At 32.4% G+C, this 25,049-nt stretch overlaps 1 protein-coding gene across 1 annotated transcript in view; it reads right to left on the bottom strand.

Moving 5' to 3' along the window:
- LOC150081371 (uncharacterized) overlaps positions 1-25,049 on the bottom strand; it is a 101,026-nt gene that overhangs the window by 75,377 nt on the left and 600 nt on the right. Inside the window, exons 2-8 of the mRNA XM_090380186.1 lie at positions 21,627-21,890; positions 17,934-18,019; positions 14,292-14,361; positions 14,110-14,192; positions 10,742-10,787; positions 6,676-6,763; positions 3,094-3,227 (exon numbers count right to left, since the gene is read on the bottom strand). Coding sequence (XP_090236312.1) covers positions 3,094-3,227; positions 6,676-6,763; positions 10,742-10,787; positions 14,110-14,192; positions 14,292-14,361; positions 17,934-18,019; positions 21,627-21,851 — 732 coding nt within the window. The 5' untranslated portion in view covers positions 21,852-21,890. The remainder of the gene's footprint in view (positions 1-3,093; positions 3,228-6,675; positions 6,764-10,741; positions 10,788-14,109; positions 14,193-14,291; positions 14,362-17,933; positions 18,020-21,626; positions 21,891-25,049) is intronic.

Genomic DNA, 25,049 nt, shown 5'->3' with positions numbered 1-25,049 from the left:
CCTGAAGCATTTGAACATGCCAACACTATCAGTCTCTCCTTACTACATTTATACCTGGGCGCTGCTTTTTCTTGTGACGCGAGCGTTTTGGTCAGAAGCATTCGATAATTTAAACCTGTTTCGCTGCAGTTGTAAACTTGATCCAAACTTAAATCTTCCTCCTCTGACTTCTGCCAACTTTTTGGTAAAAGACTGCACTTCTTCCTGACAAGCAGATAATTTTCCCCAGCGATGTTCAGCTGTCTTACTTTTTAATTGTTTCGCCTTTGTCTACTCATTTAATGGCATCAAACTTAGTCTCTAATGAAACCACAACACATTTACATTTTACACTCATCGTACATAAAGTAAAAATAAAGAAGCTATGTGGAACCGATAAACTAACGGTAGATCTGATATAGTTGAGTGGTCAGGAGTGAGAGTGCATAGCATGCATTCCATGAGTGGACCCGGATTCAAGCCCTTGACTACTAAATACGATAAATATCTGTATTGATGATTTATTGTAAACTCTACTGACCTGGTTGTCATGCTGGAGTATAAACAAAAAATTTAATTTTTTTTTTTTCGTCACAAGCGAAATCACCTGAACAAAATGCCAAACTGAACCAGACAGATAAAACTGTTGAAGTTTTATGAAGAGTGGGTGGAGAGGTTCTGTGAATCGGCACAGCACAGTCTGTTCTCATCACAGTCTTACTCATCATACATATGAACACAAAACTCTTTGAGGCATCACTTAGCCTTTATGTAAAAATTGAGCTAAGAGCTAGCCAGCTCGGATAACACAGAACCTCGGAAAATTGGGTCTCAGATAATCGGGACTCTACTGTAATATATTTATATAATATAATAGTATTTTATTTATTTATATATTATGTATTCATATATTTTAACATACACACACACACACACTATAGGAGGTGTGATTAAAATTTTCAAGGACTGAATTAATATTTCAGAAATCATGAAGACTACCAGTTACATGGATGGATCTTTGGAAGTAGTTTCCTCGACACTATATGCCAATTCCAACATTCATGCTACTTCTAGAAGAATTCCTGACAGACTTCTTTTTGGAATTGCTGATAGTTTACATGTCGCATTCTGAATAATTTTTACTAAAAAGGTTAGTCTCCTTGCTGTGATTTTTCAAGGAGACTAACCTTTTGGGAGGGGGGAGACACAGGGAGCTAAATTTGATGAATTAGTAGATGGGGACCACAGTAATGGAGTGTTTTGTAGGAAATTTTAATTTTCAGGGGCACTGATATGATACAAGCAGCAATTCTCTGAAGCCTACTTTTCCAGCCATTTTCTCAAAACAATGTCATGCAATCATCATATAACTGTTTTATGGTATTCTTAGTTTACTATTTGACCAGGGTAAAAATTCATAATATACAATGTCCTAAGAGTAAAAAAAAAAAATAATAAAAATAAAATAATAAAAAATAGACAAACATAATCTTCGCAAATAATCAAGACTGTCTTGCTCTTTTTTGGCTTTGGAGAAGACAGTCTTTCAATGAGAATACTGAACCTCTGTTTCCATGCCATAATCCCTCAGTGAGGATGCAAGGTGTAATACATTCCCAAATCTTGCATTAAATTTGATTGACATAAGGAATTGGCATTTATTATATCCCATAAGAAATACCAGTTGCAATAGCAACTTCATGGATAGAGAAACATTAATCATTCTGATCAAATTATAAACACAAGCAAATTGAATCGTTAGTTTTTGTAGTTAAAGGGTGGCCAGAGCAAGGATCATCTTTGATGGTTAAGTAGCCCTCTTTAAATTCTGTAAACCACTGAAGAGTATTTGAATGATGTATAATGTTTTCTTTGAAAGGTGTTTTTAATATTGTGGGTTTCTGTTACATTTTTTCCTAATTTGAAACAAAATCTGATGTCAATTTGCCGCTCAGTAAAATCACTAATTTTTCTCTCACAGAGTATATTAAAAATATACTCTGTGAGAGAAAGTGAGACATGTACTACTTTTGTAAACAGCTTTCTTTTATTAGTATTTGTATAGGTTGTTCTAATATAATATTACTAAAGCCTGTGCACAGGTTGTTCTTAAAATATATTTACTAAAACTTCTTTCATACCAATTTATCACTTCTAATAGTATGCTTTTCTTTTGCATTTTTATTCTCAGAAGCATCTCAATGGATAGTACAGATAAATCAAGATAAAGCTGATGTTGATATTTATATAACCATACAAATAATCTAGAAGAAAGATCCATATGAGGATATGCCATGTATCTTGCCACATGTATATACCATGTGCTAAGACCAAAAAAACAGTTTTAGGAAATTACTTTGTTATTGACTATGTATAGTATAAAACAGTGCTGTCCAAACTTTCAATGCTGGCTGAGTGCATTTTGCATATTTGAAGAAGTCAAAGGCACCAGAAAAAAAAAAAAAAAAAAAAAAAAAAAAGAGGAAAATGATACATTAAATATGTATTAAAAATAAGCATATATATGTATATACATTTCTTCGTTGCTCCTTATTTTCTGTTTTATATACTCATCTGTGATTAGACAAATAGCAAAATATGTTCAATTTTCATAGAAACAAAATTCATTAAACGAATCTCAACTGATTCTATTTAATAAACTTTCTTATGCCAATTTATAGGCATTTTTATGTAAGTAGTTTTGAGTCTTTTTTTCCAACAGCAGAACATGACTTTAGTAGTACATGCAAAACAAAGAGGGAAATTTAAATGCTTAGTCATATAATTTTATTTTAGAAAGATTAAATTTTTGCACTTACATCCATAAAATTTATTCTGAACATACATTCTCAAAAAAGGTGGTTGTAAATTCATGGGTGCCACCTGACCTTACCAAGGTCACTGTGTTGGATATGAGAGACCTGGTGCAAATCATGTAATAATGTACATATTCTGTGTTATGTAAAAAACGTTTCTTAATAGGAAAAAAACCCCTGTAATAACAAAAAATGCATACTGTGAAAAACATTAAACAAGCTATTGCATTGATTTTTCACTGCCACTTGAGCAGCACTATAGTTACAATACCTAAATATATCAGAAAGGGCATTATACCTTTTTTGAATCAAAATTTCTTAACATGGTTTCAGTATCTTTAATTGTAGCCTCCAATAATTCATACTTTGAATGAATTGAATTTGTAGAAAGTTCACTCCCGGAGTTTTGTCTTTCCATCTGTTCAACCAATACTTAAAGAAAATAAAATAATAAAATAAATAAAAACCATAAATAAATAAATAAATAAATACACATATATATAATACATAAACATGTAAATCAAAGTCCAAATTAAATGTAATAGTAATAACTAAAATGTGTTTCATACATAGGGTAAAAGGTGCTAAAGCAACCATTATTCGTTTCAGCTTAATATCTGACTAACTAGTATAAAACGTGGCAATAATTGAAAAAAAAAAAAAAAAAAAAAAAAAAAAAAATGCAGTTTATTCATATTAAACAGAGGATTCAAAGGGATGACTGGAAGAATAAAAGACAGCAGAATGAAATCAATAAAGAAAATGAGGTTATTAACATTTCTAATCTTTTCAAGGTGCAAAAAGGTAGATAACAATTTTAACAGATTATTTTGAATTGTGTACTATGTAAAGCCAAAATTTACATGTAGGTCATCCGAATACAGATAAACAGACTTATAACAAGAACTAAATGAATAACTCATATTTTATAAAAATATGAATAACTCATATAAATAAAAATAAGTATAAATGATACAAACCTAAAAATTTAGCTACTAATAATTTCCAAACTAAGGACAAATTAAGTTTTACATATCATCCAAGTTACTAAATGAAAAGAGAGAGAAAACAGAGAGCTGACTCTATCAAGCTTGAAAACTTCACACAAAAACTGAAAAAAAAAAAAAAAAAAAATATCTGCTAAGGACTAACACAAAGTGCAAAACTATCCTAAATGCTATAATAAATGTTATGAAAAGAGCCCTCTATATAAAAAAAAAAAAAAAAAAAAAAAAAAAAAAAATATATATAGTACAAATTAAAAAAACAGAAAATAAATCACAAACATAAAAATAATGAATTTAAACTTGTGACTACGCATTTTCTACGGCCAAATAAAATATATACTACTCTCCAAAAAATATCTATATACCAAAATAGTCTGCTGGACCTTCCCAAGCAAACAAGTGATTCACACCAGTGTATAAGGAAGGTAACAAGCCAGTTACGTGACATCCAATAATAACGCCCCTCTTGAAATGTCAGCTAAGCCATTTGTGCTATGATGAGAACACCTAACCAGTGTGGATGTCACACTGCTGGCTTGTTGATTTGTGCAACTGCTGTTAAATGACGTAACTATCCAAAATGAGCTGTCAGTGATGTTATCATGGAAACATGATGGTACCACCAACATCCAGCAACACACAGGAAGACCATGGAAACTCACTCCATGTGAGTTTCCAAGTACCCTCTGGTCACATGGATGCTCACTCCACGTGACCAGAGATGACTGGAGAGTAGTACAACAATCCTGCAAAACATCAGTGAGGAGTTTAAGGGGTTAACAGGGATTGAGGTCAGTAAGAACACAGAAGCTCACCCCATGTGATCAGGGATATTGGAAGGGTAGTACAATGATATCATTGGACATCCTTGCAAAACATCAACCAGGATGTTTAAGTTTTCAAGGGGTAAGGTCTGTATGAACATGACTACACACATCTCCATAGCCAGTTTTAATGGGAGAGTGGTGACAAAAGCTAAGCATCACCAACCATAATCTGTAGTGCAATCACCTTGTATGGTGAACAAATGCATAATTGTTTCAGAGAAGTGGAAATTGATTCTATGGAGTGAATCTCACTATATTCTATTAAAAGCAGATGGTATGTTGTGGAAGATGCCTGGAGAGCAAATGCTGCTTTGGAGAAGGTGGTGCTGGTCCTCATAGAATGGTTCAGTACCTTTGGAGGTTGTGTGGGGAACCAAAAATACCAATGACCACCTTAACATTTTGGTCAATTCCATGTTCCATAAGCTGTGGCAATGTTCTTAGGTACGGACCAATGTTTGTTTCAACAGGATAATGCTCTAAGCCATACCACCAGTGCTGTTCAAGAATGGTACATCAATATGAATGTACAAAAATTGGAATGGCCAATGCAGAGTCCTGATTTGAAACCTATCAAATGAACTTGGATATCAGGTGATGGTCAGAGTAACACCTCCCACAATGGTGGCTCAACTGGTCACTGTTCTGCAAGAGGAATGGAGGACCACACCTGCTGCAGTCTATCATTCATTAATGAGAAACCTACCCAGGAGGGTGGAGTTTGTCATAGGCAAAAGCAGACTGACACTGTTGAAGTGAGCAGCAGAGACATTGATGTGAAACTGACATTTTATCAGTAAGGTAGCATATTTGAATACTGAAAATAAATAAATTAGAGTATCCCACAAAAAGATTGTAAGCTGTGGTCTCATTTTTCTCCTTATTGATTTTATTCTATTATATTTTCATCTTACATTAAATGAATTTATTTTCATTTTAGTTTATCTGAAGGTTGTCCAACCTACAACTCTCCAGTTTGTTTTGAATAGCATGTGAAAGCATTCTTCCATTTCCAAAAATACGTGCTAATGCTTTCCTCTTCTTTAAAAAAGGCAGAAAATGCTGTAGAAAGCATTTACAAAAATGTTATATTGTGTGCAGTTTTTCAATTTATTTAAAAAACTTTTTTTAGCAGAAACAAATTCATTATATTTTTCTAAATTTGGTAATGTAACATTATAATATATTAAATTTAAATTAAATGAATTTGATTCTGCAAGAGGAATGGAGGACCACACCTGCTGCAGTCTATCATTCATTAATGAGAAACCTTATTCAGGTGCTTCGAATAGGTCAAATCACTTCAGGGCAGATATCTATATCAATATATTGGACAAAATACATTTTTCATAGTGCAACCTGTAAGTAGATACCAAATTTAGCTAATAAATGGTTTAAAGCTAAACAGCTCTGATTTATTTGGACACACTGGCTAATACAAATTCACTCCTTTTTTTTTTTTAGTGAATGTTGCCAATATTTGCCACATATGATTCAGGCAAGAAATAATTATGCTGTACCGTGCTTCCAACACCTTTGCTATACAAAGGGATATCACATCAAATAACCTTAATAAACTGTAGTTACACTCATACTGTAGTGTAACTTGATCAAATAAATTTTAATGTTTCATGTTTTTCAGCACCAAATAAGCCCTTGCGTCAATTTTTTTGTGCCTTTTGTTTCCATATAGTCTAGACACTGTCTATTCCAACGATTGCTGGTTTACAACATTCCAGTGGCCAAAGCACCTTAACTATAACCACATGCATGTGCATGTGTGTAAGCGAGAGACTACTTACTGTTATTTTGTAAAAATAACAGTAAGTTATTACTACACAAAGCGTAAGTAAAAGTGTATTTAATAAGCATAAATTTAAAATTAAATTAAAATACTGGCATGTTATGCTTTAACTTATTTGAATAATTCAATGAAATCATCTCATGCATCACCTGTGACATGACTTCCATAAGTTGCAGACATACGTTGTGTGAGCACATAATATAATGATCTAACAGAAAACTACAAAAAATATGTTGATTTACCGTTTTTAGTGTACATCAGATCAGAAAGAAGATTCTTCAGTTCTTGTTTAAATAGTTTTTGATTGCTGTACTTGATGTAATAGGATGCCTGAAATCAGAAACATGAACAGAATAAATTTCATTTGTCTAATTTTAGTTAAACAATACTGTATGCAAATTGTAAATTACACTATTATGTTACTACTAGCTCATTTAAAAATAAATAAGTGTAATTACAAGATGCATGCTTAACTTTAGATTTTCATTTTCCAAGAAATGAAAGTAAATAAATTTTTACTTATTTACTTTCAATTCAGTCAAAGTTATAAACCTCTTATGACATTAGGTCAGAAGAGTTTACAACTATAGCAACAGAGACATAAACATTTTACCATAATTTGTGGGTTACAAGAAAATGGCAGTCTCGGAACCATTAAAAATACATAGCTAAAAGCACTTATCATTTCTTTTAAAATGGTGATGACAGATGGTATATTCATAGTAGAATAGCAGTTGTGTGCATATACTTTTACAAAAATAATTAAGGTGATTATAATCCTGCTATTACATTGTTACAAAAAACGACAAAATACCAAAACAAATCTCTCAGTTTGGCCTTTGTTTTTTTTGTGATGGTTAACAGAAGAATTAGCATTACTAGAGACATATGATGCAAGAAAGCAAGCTTATATCTTGCATCAAAGACATATGATGCAAGAAAGCAAGCCAAAAAAAAAAAAAAAAAAAAAAAACCCTTCCCATTTTACTTTCTGCCTTGAATTTATTTAAGCTATCAACTTCCACAACAGATGGAAGTTTGTTCCAGCAATCGACTACCCGCTGGCTAAAGGCAAATTTTCACAAATGTATTCTACAACTGTCTTTCCTCAGTTTGAATCTATGACCCCTCAGGTTTGTAATCTGAGCAAGAGGAAGAATCCCATCAACATTGAGCCTGTCTCAATCCATTCAAGGCCTTATACACCTCAATCAGATCACTTCACAGGTGCCTAGTCTCCAGATGCGCAATTTGCAGAACTTAAGCCTGTCTTCATAAGAGCACCTCTTTGTTCCCCTCACCAGTCTTCTTGCCCTTCTCTGCTCGTTCTAGCAACTCTACATCCTTCTTAAAATGAGGCTTCCAGACCTGTATGCAGTACTCAAGGTGTGGCCTGACCATTTCCTTATACAAGGGGATAATCACCTCCTTATCCCTGCATTATTACTGAAGAAGCATAGGAAAAACCATCTGCAAAACACAATTTATAGACACTACTAACAATAAATAGATGATAAAAGCTGCACTGGTGAAATGCTTTCAGTTCAAGTATTTATATAACAATAACATGTGCAATTTGGCATTTGAATATTATATTAGTTTAAGCAGCCAATCAGAAACTTAAAGAATGTAATGCATTATTCAATCCTTCAAAATATGATTTTCCATTACCAAACTCACAACAACAAAGTTATGTTAAGAATGCTTTGGGTTGAAAATATACAATCTTTTAAAAATTATTATTTGCATTATTTTCATGTAAACTATTTGTTTACAATTTTTTTTGCAAAGAATACTGATTACACTACTCAGCATTTTCAAAAAAAATTCACTGATGTTTTCTCAGAAAAAGGGCATTTATGGCGATTTCAAAAATAACTTCCCCTTGTTTCCATCACATCGGGTTTCTTCAAAAATCACAAAAGTAAAAATGATTTTTCAAAATTTTTATTAATTTTGGCAGAATATGTGCACTGAAATACTTTTATCAGACTTTTATATTTAAATATATGTTCAAAACACTATTAAAAAGGACAATGTGATAAAAAGTCTACTAAACACTCGCCTCTCATTTTAAAAACTGATCTATGATGGGTCAAATTTTCATTTCTGTGATTTTCTTGCAGACCCTTCTACTTTACAGCCCTTCTTCAATATCCATCAATAATCAGCCACCATGTTGAAATTTTGCCTCCCCTGGTACCTCATCTCCATGTCTTTAATGTTCTGGTGAAACCTCTTGCCCTGTTCTTCACTAACACTTAATAGATTTTCTGGGAGGTAGTCAATATGGGAGTGTAAAAAAATGTACCTTGACACTCAACATCGCAGGGCAGATGCTAGATAGTTCATCAGACCAAACCTGTTGGTAACTCTCTAGGATGCTTCAGAATCAGCTAGTGTATAATCTTGCTGCCTCTACTCAGCCAGATAGTGAATGGAGAGAGTCCAAGTAGTGTGTATGCAAGGGGGGGGGGTGTCATTGTCGAGGCCACATTATGTCAAAGAGCTGGGTATATTCTTGCTATGTGTATGCCATACTGAAAAATTTCATTACTTCATACAGCATGTCCTCCCCACCTTTTCTTACTCATGAATTGTCAAACTAATAGAACAAACTTATTTGCAAAATCTCATGTACTTTTTCTGACAGAATCCCAGTTATCAGTTGATTCAACCACTGCTCATCACAGTTGTCCAAATTATTCACTCTACGGTTCTTTTCACTTCAAAAGGTGGTACTTATGCATATGTCCACTCTGATATTCTTGTCAGAGACTTAGTAATTTGGAATCTCCTTTTTTCAATCTTCTGTGGCTTAAAATGTCTCTACAACATTCCATCAAATTCATCTGTTGCCTCTATCATTCTCCCAACTCCACTAATCACTTGGAACTCTTTGAAACTTGACTTTCTGCAGTCCAACTTTCCTAACAGTGAGGTAATTTTTCTTGGCAATTTTAATATTCACAACTCCAGCTGGCTTCTGTTTTCTAGTCGCATGGACCCAGATGGTCGGGATGCTGAGGCTTTTGAAATTACTAATCACCTTGCACAGATTGTTCATTTACCTACCAGAATACCAGACAATCATAATCACAACACCAACATGCTTGATTTTTTCCTTGCAAAAGACCCTTCTAAGTACATGATCGAGGTGAGTGAGTAGTCCTCTAGGCACCTCAGATCACAACTTGGTTATGGTCTCTTCTCCAATGGAGCCTTTCCCTTGTGGCCATTTTCAACCTAGTGTTGTTCGGCATTACAAGAATGCAAAATTGGATGATCTGTGAGATTTCTTTTCTTCTTTTCCTTGGTTGGATTAATATTTCAAATCTTCTGATGTCAAGGTTTGCCTCTCAATCATGTCAGTGAAATTATTCTTGTTAGGGATGAAATCCTTTATTCCACACTCCACCTAAAAATCCAGTCCTTTATCTAAACTTGGTTTTCCAATAAATGTGGTCAAGCTGTTCAAGATAAGAATGTCGCATATTGCAATTGGTTTGTATCCAAATCTCCAGGTTCATTTTCTGCCTACCCCAAAGTTCACAACAATTGTGAAGCAGTTATTAATCAGTCCAAACTAGAATTCGCATGTCATACGTATATATAAAATATGAAAGACATATGTATTTCCTGAAAATTATAATCTACAGAAATTAAAGTTTAATGTCAATAAGTATCTTCTTTCATTTTCTCAATCTTCAACTCATGCACAGTACTAAGTACTATAGGGTCTAATCAGCACCAGACCAAGGTATTTCCGCACCCTGGGCAGAAAGATTTTTTGGCACCCTTTACTAAGGATATATATTTTTTGCCTCATTGTTCTTCTATTTTCGGCACCCCTTAAAGAAAGCCATCCCTGGCAAGAGCCCTACTAGCCCATACCTTAATCTGGCACTGGGTCTAATGCCTCTTAGAATTTTCATAAAAAAAAAAAAATAATAATAATAGAATGAATCAAGAAATTTTCCATAATTTATGTTGAATCAATTATAACCTCTCAATTATGTCCATGTAGTTACAATGCCAAAATGATTGACTGAACAGGTGATTTATTGTTGTTAATATTAAGTGTTGAAGCATATATGTTAATTAATTATGCTAACATGTGAATAGTCACATCTTTAAGAAGAAACTACAAATATTCATAAATACCAATTTAGCACAGCCTTATCTTTTACATTACTCTCTGATAAACAATTTTTCTATCTTAATCTAACCATAAAAATCACTATATTTTGTAATATCAACTACATAAAAATCTACATATAAATTTTCCTAGCACATAAAATATCTTACCTGAGTAACAGCTCTCCTCAGATGCCTGATATTTTTAATAAGTTTGCTGGAAGAACATAAAATACACTTTTCAATTTTCAGCATAAAATAGCATAATATAAGGTATTCATGCATCTGCTCATTAACCTTCAAACACATAATTATGATTACTGAAAATAATTTTATTTTCAAAATTCATTGAATCTAGATGTATATCAACTTTTATAATTAAAAACTGAAGAACAACTCCTCCTTACAACTTTCAGAGATTTGAGCTCTAAATCATGGAATCTATAATGACAATAAATTATTATTATATTAAGATGTTATTATATTACATTTAGTATCTTAGGTATGTTTCTTCTTTCAAGAATCGTCAGATGGGATTGGGGTTATAAATGGAAAAATCATATCTTAACAGCATGAATATCTTTCAATGTATTGTTTTATACTATCCAATAATCACATTAAAATTTTCAGTTATCAAATAAGGCTTACACTTAACTTTATTGCTCCACAGAAAAAAATTGTTAACGAAACTTATCACTGTATACTGTTAAAATGAAGAGAAAATTATTTTAAAACAATACATACAAAAATGCAATTAGTTTCCTTTTTTTCCAATATTGGTAATCCTAAAGTGAACTTGAACTTATTTGTCGGTAGTAAAGCTGATTTATTATTTTATTTTTTTTAACTATTTAAAACATTTCAAATATTAAAATATAATATTCAACAAAAATAAATACCTAGAACTAAAAACAAAACACACAACAGAAGAAAATGGAGCAATCAACAGAAACTGTAAAAACAAAAGAGGAAATAAAATTTAACTTAGTCTAAATCCATATCTTTGTATGGAAACAAAACCTGCCCCATCAAGGAAAAAAAAAAGGCTGGGGTCTAGCTTACTTATTTTCAGGTTTAGGATATTTGTTCTTTTTTTTTTTGTCATATTTAAAATAAATAAATTTTATGTTTATACTCCAGGACAAGCACAGATGATCAGAGGAGTTCACAAGATAGAGAAAATAGAAGAGAATATCATATTTAGTAATCACATGGCTCAACCCACAGTCACTCAAAGTACATGCACTTTTGTACCTTCATGCTTGGCCACTTGGCTGTGGAGATAAAATTTTTTAATATGACGTTGAAATTGAACTAAGCGTTACCCTTTAGATTTTCTATATTTCTAAACAATTTCTAAATTTAAATTCTGACTTAATTAACTGTTACTTTCTCAATGGAAAGTTGCTGCCTGGCCTCAGTTTAGCCTAGAAACATCATTGCTATAATTCTAAAATGAATGTAAACCACTTTTATTTGAATGAAAAAAAAAAAAAATTTTTTTTTTAAATAAAAACAATGGTTGTAGCACAAACTTTCCTCGTATAGTCAGCAGTTCTAGATAGCTAAATGCATGTACTGAACATCACATGAAGTTTTTGTATTTATTGTATTTTTTTTTAATTCAAAGAAATTATGTTTACATTTGTTTCAGAAGCATGCCAATGATGTTTCTGGGCTAAACTAAAAGGTGAGGAACCACTCTTCTACTGATGATAAAAAAAAAATTACACAAACTTTAAATTTTGAAATCATAACATCTATACAGTAATACTTAGTTCAATTTTAACATAAAAAATTTAAGCTCTAATATACAAAAAAAAAACATCCAGAAAAATAAATAGTCTAAACCTAAAAATAAGCAAGACACATCCTGGCGCCTTCTAACTAAAAAAAAATGTGACTGAACTCCAGATTAGAGTACCCCATCCAACATAGCGAAGAAAGAAGTGATTGACAGGTGAAGACACATCCCACTCAATGCTGTGATTGACAGTTGAGTTCTGTGATTGGGTGATTATTGTGAAGGCATTTTCTTTCTGATTGTTTTGCGTTGTCAAGGAGTGAGGTGCTTAGCTTAGGTAGGGTTTTTATCCACTCCATCCGGCTGTTTTTGAATCTGATGAGTTCATGATCTAAAAACAGCAGCAAGTTGGGGGAAAAACACCCTAGGCATATCAACCTAGGAAGGTAGTGAGCAGGGAGAGTCACAACTTGTCAATCACTGCTTTCCTACTGTTTTGCCAGCCACCATGTTAGATGGGGTACCCTAATCTGGAATTTTACCAAAAATGTATATTAAAATCGATCCATAACTGAAATTCATCTGAGCTGTATAATTGTTAATCCAAAGCATTTTCAGTTCAACAGGGAAACAAGACGCATTAGAAAACTAATTCCATCATTAGTCACTTTGAAATTTAGCCTAGATTCCTCAATATAGTCTTTGGGGCTGTCACAGACATTCTCTCAGGTACGACAAGCTGGGCTTGCTACCTAGAAGCCCAAAATGCTGATGGAACTGATATTCAGGCGACTCTTGTGTCAAGTGGGTTGAATTTCAGCAAAATCCAATCGTTCTAACATAACCAAATTCTCTGCTTGGACCTTCAGGATGGTGGGAAGAGAAGCATGACAAAGATGGATGCTTCCACTGAGCAGATTGTGACTTCCATTCCGGTTAAAAATGTCCATGTCACATCAATGGCAATAATGCATTTTAAAAATTCTTCATCTTCTTGTCAGTAACATGCAAGTAACTGCATTGCAATTTCTTTACACTTTGCTCACTGTTCACCTGACAGGATCCATTAGCAGCAACCTTTTATTTTTGCAACACTTGAGTTAAAATCTAGTGAACAGATGATTTCAATATTCCAGCTTCATTGGCTATTTCATTGTCATAGGTCATATCTCTGTCTTTCTACAAAATGAGGTAATAATGATTGCCAAAATGTTGCCTGTAGATGTTCTTGGTCAACCAGAGCACTGCTTGTTTTCAATACTGGTATGACCTTAACAAAACCTTTGAGACCAACATGAAATCATGTTACGATCTATTGTTCACTCGTCAAACACTTCCTGCAACAATTCGTAAGTTTGTGTCAGCATTCAACCACAAAGTTTCAATTTTGATAGCTCTTTTATCGAAAATTGTAATCTGACCTGAATCACTATCACTATCCATTTTTAAAAGCCTCTACACAAACATTCAATGCAGAAAGTCTGTTTCAAGCACACTATTGTTGAGGTTAAACTTCAAATTATCCTGATAAACATTAGTTCCACAGTGAGGAATATGTGCACAGTAAGCATTAATTTTGGGATAATCCTTGTATTCCAAACTTCCTTTTATATCTGAAATGAATACCTTATAAAGTAAACATGATACACCATTTAAGATGAAAAGTCATGCAGATATGGCCATTCTATATTATTTTGCCAATTGTATCAACAAATTACACAAACACAGATATCACATTTAATTTTTTTTATTTAAAAAAAAATTTTCAAGAAAAACTTTTTAATTGCAAACTTACTATTTATCAGAAGAGACATAAGCAATGCAGAAGGGCCGTGAGAAGCCTCGTGCTTGTATATCAAACATAGTAAAATAGTTAACCTGCAAAAATTTCAAAATTCATGTATCAGTGTTTGAAATTCGCTACCTATTAAAAGATTATGAATAAATACATAAAAAAGAAGAATTCCTTTAACTTACAAAGATGTGTATATTGGGCATTGCATCACATAAAAGTAACTGTGTGTCTTCGTTGGGGATATTTTGACCACTGAAACAAAAGGGTATATTAAAACCAACTTTAGTATTCGATTATTATCTAAACATAACTAAAATTTTAATATACAGTTTGTTTGTTTGCTTGCTTGATTTGGTTTTTAATGGCACATTGACAGCTAAGGTTAACATACAGTGAAACCTCCCCTTAACGGATACCTTTCTAAAATGGACACCTCCTGTTGTGGACATTCAGGTTTGGGTCTCAGCTTAAAATATTAGAAATTACATGTTAAATGACTTCTCCAAAATACCTTCTAAAACAAATGCAGACACTTTAATAGTGTGTCCTTTCAACCTATTATTTTCAACCTCCCCCGAACTGGACACTTTCAGGTGTAATTGACACACATGCATGTTTTCGTATATCAATGGAATTTGCAGTGAAGGCAAGTGAAAGTTAAGGTCATTAACTGGGAGTAATTGTGCAGTCAGATATGAAGTTCTCTGAGCAATAGATAGGCTGCCAAGCCAGTTCATGAGGTTTTTGTCAATGATATATAGGAATTTTGCTAGCAGGAATAAGGAAGTGATTATCCCATTGTAGAGACCTCATTTTAGGAAAGATGTAGAGCTGCTGGAATGTGTGCAGAGAAGAGCAACGAGACTGGTGAGGAGAACAAAGGGGTGCTCTTACCAAAAAAAAAAAAAAAAAAAGCTTCAGTTCTACAAATTATAGCATCTGGAGACTAGACATCTGCAAGGTGCTTAAGGTTTTGAATGGCTTGAGCAAGCTCAATGCTGATGGGATTCTTTCTCTTGCTCAGACTAGGGGATATAAATTCAAATTGAAGCAGGATGGTTGTAGAACAGATGTGGGAAAGTTTGCCTTCAGTCAATGGGTGGCTGCTTGCTGGAACAAGCTTCCATCCATTTGTGGAAGTGGACAGTCTTAATAAATTCAAGGAAGAACTAGACAAAATATTGGAGGGGAAGGATAAGTGAAATGGGATTTTTTTTTTTTTTTTTTGGCTGATTCTGTATAAGCTTGCTTTCGCACATCATTTTCCACTACTAATACTAATATAGCATAACCCTAAACAAGGAAATATTGTACTCTTGTCTTGACAACTCTGCCAGGTTTTTTCGGTTTTTTTTGTCACTGTAATATTTTTCAAGGAAAAATTTCAAGTATCCAAAAAAAAAAAAAGAAGAAAAAAAGAGATGAGACAGCTTCATTCTCAAAACTAATAGCTAACTACCTCTTAAACCCAAGTTCCATTTACTACATGCACATATCTTTTAACAAACCTTTTTTTTTCAAAAGATACATTTACTCTATTTTATTTTCATTAAGAACTAACTTTAAGTTATTTAAATGAGTACTCCATGACAAAACATATATTTATTTAAAAATGATCTATTTATAATAATAATACAGTACACTGTCGAAATAACAGAACATTTGAGATAATGGCACATTGAGATCAGATGTTTACATATGGTGCAGATGTCTTGCAGTGCCGAAAAAAAGAAAACGGCAAGTCATATGATTACTGTATTTGTTTACGTTCGCCATTTTGAAAGTGAATTCTGTACTGATATCATGGATTATACCACTATTTTACATTTATTTTAAATTAAAAGTCCCTCACTATGGCTCCTAAAAAGTTAATAAACCTCATACAGAGAAGAAAAGAATAACAACATTAAAGCTTACTGACAAACTTGATATAATACAAACTATTATATCAGGGTCACCTGGAAGGTTAATTCATATACCCATGTGTATTGTGTTTGTAAATTGTCTGTTTTGCTGGACGATAAACTCCAGTTTCTGGGTGGAGGGGGACCTTGCTATCTACACCTGAGCCAACTTACTCAGCCACAGAGTGAAAAAAGCCCATAAAAGTTCTTGTATCATCAATGGGATTCGAACCTGGACCTTTCGCACCCAGTGTGGGGAGTGACAGCAATGGAACCACTGTGCTACTTGCACAGACTAAAAACTTCACATAATAAAGAAAATAGAATGGGGCGTAAGCAGGAGTGTATTAATGGCAGAATATAATATTGGATCATCAACATGTTTTATGCTTTTTAATGTGCAGTTAATAAAATTGCATTCTTAAAATCTCTCTATTTATTATTTAGCCTCATTATTTCTGCATTAAATATATTAAAAATAAAACTTTCTAGATAATGGAAAAATCGAAATAATGGTACCTTGAATCCCTGCAGGTGCTATTATTCTGAAAGTCTACTGTAATAATAAAATGTATTCTTTATAGTGCTTTAAGTTCTGGGGCACAACAATTGCTTTGGTGCTGCATTACTCATAAACAGCACTTCCCAAAAGAGAAATTATTTATTATATATAAGTAATGAAGTGCACTACTGTTAAAACTGTTTCAATAAGTGATTCTTCCAATAGTGGTTTAATCTGCAAGATAATGAATAGACAAACTAAAATAAAAAAATAAATAAATAAAAAAAAGGGTAATTAAATAACTGGAATACACCTTTTAAAAAAGAAAACCATGATGAAAACTCTGTGCTCTCTGAATAGTATTTGATATTCCTGGGTTAGGCAAGAGCTTTGTATTTTTATTCCTATTTCCACTTTGGAAATTTTAAGTATACTAGAAGATGATTTTTATTATTGGATCACTACATTTCTGCATTCATTTTTTGATGTAAGGTAATTCATTAGTTAAAAAGTTAAGACTGTTGTCACCTTCATTAAAACTAATATCAACAATCAGCATGGGGCTTTTAATTACTCTATTCTTTATTACTGTAGAACAAACTATTATCTTAAAATGTTATTGTCTTCTCCAAAGTTAGAATGATATATGTTTCAAATATATCATTTAATAGAAGTTAATTGAAATCTACTTAGTTTGATTTTATCATATAACTACACGGGGCTGTGCTTCTTTTAATAAAATAAAATAAAAGAATTACAGAAGCTTCTGACACTCTGTCGAAAGCTTCTCTTCTTTCAGCTATGAATACATTACATATGGAAATCAAGAATGCTACCGCATGGCCATTCTAGATAAACAAAGCACGTGCACAGGGTTTATCTAGCATGATCACACTAAAAACAGAAGCTTGTTTTGCAACAGTAAAGCAAGCTTCTGATACGTATTTTAGTATTTTTTACATATTACCATGTAACCTGCATCCCTCTTCTCCCATTGGCTGAATAAACATCACTAGGAGGAAAATTATTTTAATGTACAGAAAAATATTATATTCAAAGTCAACTAATTTGAATTTCATTTATATTGACAAAATCAATAAGAACAGAAAACAATCAACCTCATTTGCCCAAATTCTCATAAGTGATGAGAATTTATAAGTTTTTAATTCTACAAATGATTTAAAACTTTTTTTTTCTACAGATTTAAATTTTCTGTAGGTTTTACATTCCTAAATTACAATAATGATATTCATTACAGAATATTGTGTAAAGTTTACCATGCCACAGTAACCGTCATGTTTAATTTTCATAACAGTCTGCTCTCAACTTTTAAAATTTATTAAATTATTGTAAAATTGCAATTTCAATTCTAGTCTCTCTCTCCCCCCCCCCCTTATCAATTAGTGATCTGAACTTACCCAACTGCCTGATAATCTGCAGAAAGGATACGGACAGCTAAAGTATTTAGATCAACCTCACCATTGCCATCTTTTGGTAGAGTAAGCTGTAATTTTATAAATCAAAATAATAATTATTTCACAACTAGTATATTACTTTACATATTAAATTGGGCAAAAAAAAAAAAAAAAAACACAACTTTGTTATTGTGTCTGAGAATAAAGTTCCGTGACTGCTTATTTTCTTCTAATTTTTTTTTTTTTTTTTTTTTAAATCATGACTCCGGTTCTGTTATGGAAATTTTAAGTATCAACAATATTCTTCAATAGCATTCTGAAGATTAAGGAAAATTTGTGTCATAAAGAATTATTAAATTTAGTAGACACACACACATCTTCAAAACATTTTGGCAAGTTTACAGGAATGATGCAATATCAAGTACTCTTGAGTTCGAGAAGAGATTTACAAAAGGGAAAAAGGATATGATGGGTGATGTGCAATCAGAATTTCCATAATGGATGAAAATGTAGAAAATGTGAATAACAAGTTGGTTCACTCTGATTGATATTTGACAGTGAGAGTGATTCTAGCCAAGTTTAACTAAAACAGATTCCATTAGGTTGATTGCAATCAAAGTGCTCAATGTGAGACATGTATACCAAGGCAGTAACAAAAAAAATTGAACAAATAAAAATAAATGAAGACTCCAGGTGCGTTCTGACTTGTCAAAACATATCCAGGTAGAAGATCAATCTGTTGCACAAATAATCACAGAATATAGGAATTAGTTCTTCCAATAAGAACCAGAAACAAAATGCAAGCATCAACAACAACAGAAAAACCACATATTGGAGATGTAGTTTTTCTACTGAAGGGGGGTGGTGTTTAACCCAGCAGGCAGCATATATGGGGGGAAGGGTAGAAGTGCGCACACTGGTTGAAACACTGAAGTGACTTGGGAATGTTAGTGATACTCTAGATACCAGGTACTGATGACTAATTTGCAAAACAGTCAAAACTTCAAGACTTTTAAAGAAGGACTGTGTTAGGTAAGATTACCTGTCAATCATAATTTCTGCTTCACCCAGAAAATTGTTCCTTTAATGAATTCTTTAGTTGGGGTTAAAAATAAAAATTACATACTGCAAGGACAAGTGAATGAGGAAGATGTTGTAAGCTAGTGTTTGGAAAGGTATTCAGAAATAACTGCCACACAATGAGGAACGCTATCATAATTTTTTGGAAGTTATAAACATTTTTTTTTTTTAAATTTTATGGTCAAAAAAATTGTTAACAGTTTATGAATTAAAAAAAAAAAAAAATATATATATATATATATATTTAAAATCTTTGTTCAAAAGCAAAATGCCATATAATTTTAAAAAATTCAAGGTATTTCAAGTTACGAAATATAACAGTTTTTCTTATTTGATGGTTTTATTTTTAACAAACATGGAACTTTCTTATTCCTACTTTGTATATTGAGGTGTTCACAATTTCCTTAAATAATTCTGGTTGATGGTAAATAATTCTTCCCTGCTGCTTTGCCATGTTTATAGCTGTATTTTCTTATTTATCTTATTATTTTGGTTATATTTATCTTATGCTCCTTGTCTCTAAATTTGACTTGACCTTTGGTTACTGCTTTGTTGTAACCTTTCTGGATTATTTACATACCATTTTTCATTTTCTTTTACTAGTAGAAGCATGTGATGCAAGAAAGCAAATGTATGAGCTTATGTAGCATCAGCCAAAAAAGTAAAAAATAAATAATAATTTTTTGTGCTATTTTCAATTTTCTCCAAGAATCACAAACTGGTTTGCAAAGTGCCACCTTTTCTATAACTTTCTTCCTCACCTATTTTAAATTTTCTATCTCTTCATCGATCATTATTTCACTTCATTTCATTCAACTTTTTACACCTAATAATTATTCTGAACTTAAAATATTTCTTTACCTTTCTTTAAATCTCTCTCTCTCTAATACAACTTTCTTCCCTCTGCTAGAGCAATATTTCAGCTTAAATGATGCCATCACCAATATAGCATATGGGAATATCTGCTCTCACAGCTCTTTTCATCAAAAGTCATTTGAATTTTGTTCCTTTCATCAGATATTCATGGGACCTTTTTTTTTTTTTTTTTTTTTTTTTATAAATATCCAACAATCATTAGATCAATGAATGCATAAAAATAATGCCATATTTCTATTTATTTGTTCTAGTACTTTATATGTTATTACTTCCACATGTTAATAACCTTCACCACACTTTATAATAAAACTGTCAGTATAACTCATGAATGAACAGATGAGTCTACGTCCACCCACAAAAACTTAATTCTTTTTTCAATCTCTTCTATACATGTGAAAACTTTAGAATTTGGCACATGTGTGGGAAAAAATTACACCACACAAAAATGTATTTATCATTAAACTAGGCAGCTGTAAATCACAAAATATATGAACCACAAATAATAGATTTTGACAGGCCTTTTTTTAAAAATATACATAAATAGACATAAGTTAGTACAAATGCATCATGTCCTGCAGTAAATTAACTAAAGTTATCATAGTAGAATCGTTTCATTATATTTCATACTGTAAATGCCTTTACAATGAGTTGCCTACTTGGTTATACTTCGAATAAGTAATGCTTCTCCAACAGAGAAGACTATTGTTACTTATTCTCAGTGGATACTACCACCAGATGGCTGTTTCAGGGCCATTTGGCCTTTCATTGGTTGGTGGGTAGGTAGGCACCCTAATGGTATAACAGCTGACAACCCAAAGTCCACAACATGAGAGATGCCAAATCGAGTTTAATAGTTTAATGCTTAACATACATTAAGGCAAAAGCCTCAGACTGCAGGAAAATATAGATAAATATCAAATTTAGGTGCACATGACAGGTACTGCAATACAAAAAAAAAAAAAAAAAAAAAAAATTTATAATAATCAAATACAAATATACAGTCTCCACAAAAAAGGGCAACAGAATGCTCTGCATATAATTTTCAAACACTATATCTGTTTCAATCTATTTTCTCTGCTTAATCCCTACATTAATACATATGTGGGGTGGGGGGAGTTTACCCAGGCACTAAACAAATGTACATTTATAAGGAAATTCTCTGGGCAACTCACATCCCCCCATCCCACCCCAGTATGTCACAGATGAAAATATCCGTGAAAGTTGTTCCTGCAGGTTTTACAGCACAATGGCAGCTAAAGGCCATTATGCTGCCAAACAATGGTAAGAGTTCTTGAATGGTACTGAAGGGTGGGAAGGCTGTATCACGTTTCGAAGCTATACTGTTTTTCGAAATTCAATGATAAACTTCTACCCCAAAGTATGTGCTCTAAGGTTAAATGTAAAAATTTTTAAATAAGGGATCAAGCATTCCTTGATTCCTTATTTCAATAATAAGCTCTGAAATTTCTAGTGAACATCACTTCTAGTTTTACCTCCAACACTCATAAATGTAATTTCTGTTGAATGATTTCTTTATTCTGGAACATGTGTATGGTATAAATAAATCATTTGCTGCCATTCAAACAAAATGGCAGCAATGCAACATTATACACAAGCTAGAGGAGTTAACGTCGAATTTTAACAAATACTTTTTTTTTTTTTTTTTTTTTTACAGAATTTAATTATTTTATTTATTTTTTTCATTAACATGTCATGCTGAAAAAAAAATATAAAACTTACCAAAGTTATGGGACCGTGTATTTCTGAACATTCTGCTATAACAATGAAATCTCTGTTCTTTGTCCTGCTATCAAATCCCCCAAACGGATACAAACTGGAACTAGATGTTATATTTCCAAGACTTGGAAGATCACAACTGTTGCCTCCTATACAATCACTATCAGCATCCTCTTGTCCATATGCTACCATTTCAGGGTATCCTCCAAACATTGCTACAGCCTGCATCAAATGTCATAACTAATACTATGGCAACATGCTCATCAACTAAACAAAAGTAAAAAAATTTTTTTTTTAAAATTAAGATCCCCAACAGAAAAAAAATAATCTAGCAAACACAGCAGTTCATAACACTTACCAAAGTTGTAAGACTGTATATACTTGGCATCTTATTGAATTAAAATCACTAAAGATATCAAAATTTCTGTTAATTTGTTAAGTAAATATAAAAATTCATATACTAATTCTACAGGCATATAACAATTATTTCGGAAGTAATGAAAGTCTCTAGAATTTAGTTGACATCTCACTGTTTAAAAAAAAAAAAAAAGGAGATTAAATCAGTTAATATGTATGCTCAAGGAAGGGCAAAGCAGAGAGCTAATAAAATTTAAACAACTAGTATTATCAACCTGAAATAACAGTCAATGCATTCTTCTGGATAATACTATCTCTTTTCACTGTTATTATCCTTCATTTTTCAGACAATTCATTTCTAGATGTTATGGTGTTTCAGTTACTTTACCCTTAAAATTATATTAAAATTTATTTATCACTTTTAGGTAGATATTCAGTCCAAGAGTTCAGTCTCTTCATATATGTATTTATTTTATTTCTTGTTTCGTAAACCTTTGCTTTGTCTTCAACTCGCAAGACTTTTTTGATAAAGGATGAAGATCAGAATAAGACTGTAGCATCACTGTTTTCAAATTTAAGATTAAATAAGCTCTGAATAATAATAATTTAGTGCTTTAAGGTAGATTTTAATGATTCTTAAGTTACAATGCAATGCTTACTTTTGTAATTCAGTGCTTAGTAAGAAAAAATAAATACAGTAGACTCTCGATTTTCTGGGATAGATGGTAAAAAACAAATCCCGGATAATCGATTTCCCAGTTAATCCAAAAGTCCCCAACATATGTAAGAGATACATTCCAGGAGTTCTTACTTTGTCGAGTTTTACGTAACTCGGGAATGACTAAAACATATTGCTACTATATTATTATTGACAAATCTGAATTCTGTGCGATACTTGTTAATGTTTGGCCATTTTGATACATCCTTATTATAATGATTCCTTAGAGATTTAACAGATGCACCATTTTCAAACTTTTGAATAATTTCAAGTTTTTGTTTAACTGAAAACGCAACTCTTTTGCGTTTACCCATCATTTTCGCGATTTCTAAAAAAAAAAAAAAAAAAAAATTTTACTATGAAAAAAAATTCCGACATCCCTGATATAAATAACGAAACAAAATTTGTCCTTTTGCGCTGCAACGGAATACAACAATCGACGCGACGCACTAAATCAAACTAAACATTTGGTCTCTTTTTTTTTTTTGAGCGGTGGGTGTGAAGACAGTGGGGATTGCAAGATAATAGGTACACTAATCTCCCAATGATGACTTATAATTCCACTTGTCATGTATTTACGACTTGCAAAATATCTGTTTATACCTATTCTAGTTATTACTTGAATTTTTTGATTTCTGGTTGATTTTTTTTTTTATTTGGAGTCTTGAAGTGTCCCGGTTAATCCGATCCCTGTTAATCGAGAGTCTGCTGTACATTCAAATTGTATTAAATATATCTGTGATCATTTTAATATAAAAACATGCATAAATTTGAAAAATTTCTACTCTCAAAACTACATCAAAATGTTTGGTTTACCTTTAACTTCTCCCAAACAAAATTTTCCAAATAACAAAATAATAAATAAATAAATCTAAGAAGCAATTTAACTGCTTTGAGTGACAAATCAAAGGCCTTCAAGAAATATAACAAAAACTGACATAAATTCTTCATTTCTTTACATATACAAAGAAACAGTTTTTTCCATGTTAAAAATGTGCATGGACCACATGCACAGTTTTAACATGACATAATACATACACTCGAATCAGGCTGCCTTTGTTTCGAATAGAAAGTGTGCGGCATGACATGGAAAAAAGGGCTTCTTTTTTTATATTGCTCTCTCCAGCATATCCTATACATTTTCAATAGGACTGAGATCAGTTGAATGTGGAGGTCAGGGAAGATGGTGGAAATCCATGTCATATTCTTTGAACCATTCTTGCACGATTCTGGCATGATGAACTGTTGCATTGTCATTTATAAAGTGGCCATCACCTTTGGGACAAAAGTGTAACATTGCAGGATGCTGTAGATCTGATACAAAATCCAGGATGGCATTCGACCTTCCACTGGTATCAATGGATCCAGTTGCCAACAAAACATTCCCCCATACCATCTCCATATGCTTGGGTTGTCTTAACAAGGCAAGCAGAGTCCATTGCTTCATGAGGTTCTCACCACACACTCTGCCTACCATCAGTGCAATCACAATATTCTTGGCACAACTGCAAGTGGATTTTTCTGTTTTTCTCTGAAACAAGTGGCTTCTGAATGGGCAAGTGACTGCCTATACCCAATTTCTTCAATTCCTTGTGCATGGTATAGGCTGAAATAGGGCAGTTGAATTCTGGGCTGTGTTGAATTCAGATGTTATTTGCTGCATACTGGATGCCCTATTTTTCCATACAGTCATCATTAGAGTACAACAGTTTTGCCCTTGAGGTACTATTTGTCTTCCACATTTACGTCTTTGATGTGGAAGAACCACTTGCTTTCCAGTCATTAAAAACCTTCGAGATCGATGCTTTTAAGAAACCAATTATGTCTAAATATGCTCCCACAATACGATCTTTTTCAAAGTCTGATAGATAATGTTTTTTCTTCATTCTGCCTTCAGATTACTGCAGTTGAACACCCTGTGCAGTATTTATACTTAATGAGGCAACATGTTATCATCCCCACTTCACAGTTTTCTTTGCATCTATTTGCACTTCTGCCAGTGACTGTCTTAATACAAATATTCCTTTTTTTTTTTTTTTTTTTTTTGGGTCTGATCAATCAAAAAAAAAGAAAAAAAAAAAAAAAAAAAAAAGAAAAACAAGGTTTCAAACTATTTACTTATCCACATTATTTATTCATATACTTATTTAGGTGTATGATATCAAAATAACTGAGTGGATAGCAACAGCATATGTCTAACGATGACAAAGTTAGTTGTAGTTTGTGGCATGTACAAGTATAGTTTGTTTACATCAAAATGTATATTATATGCAAATAAACTTTATGTTCAGTAATAATTTAGTTTCGATCAAAAAATTTAATTAATAGCATTAGCTAGGCATAGGTTTCAA

The sequence above is a fragment of the Mastigoproctus giganteus genome, chromosome 8, assembly GCF_048544385.1.
Source record: "Mastigoproctus giganteus isolate SK-2022 chromosome 8, ASM4854438v1, whole genome shotgun sequence".
NCBI classification, from domain to species: Eukaryota; Metazoa; Arthropoda; class Arachnida; order Uropygi; family Thelyphonidae; genus Mastigoproctus; species Mastigoproctus giganteus.
This window is presented reverse-complemented; position numbering and strand designations above follow the sequence as displayed.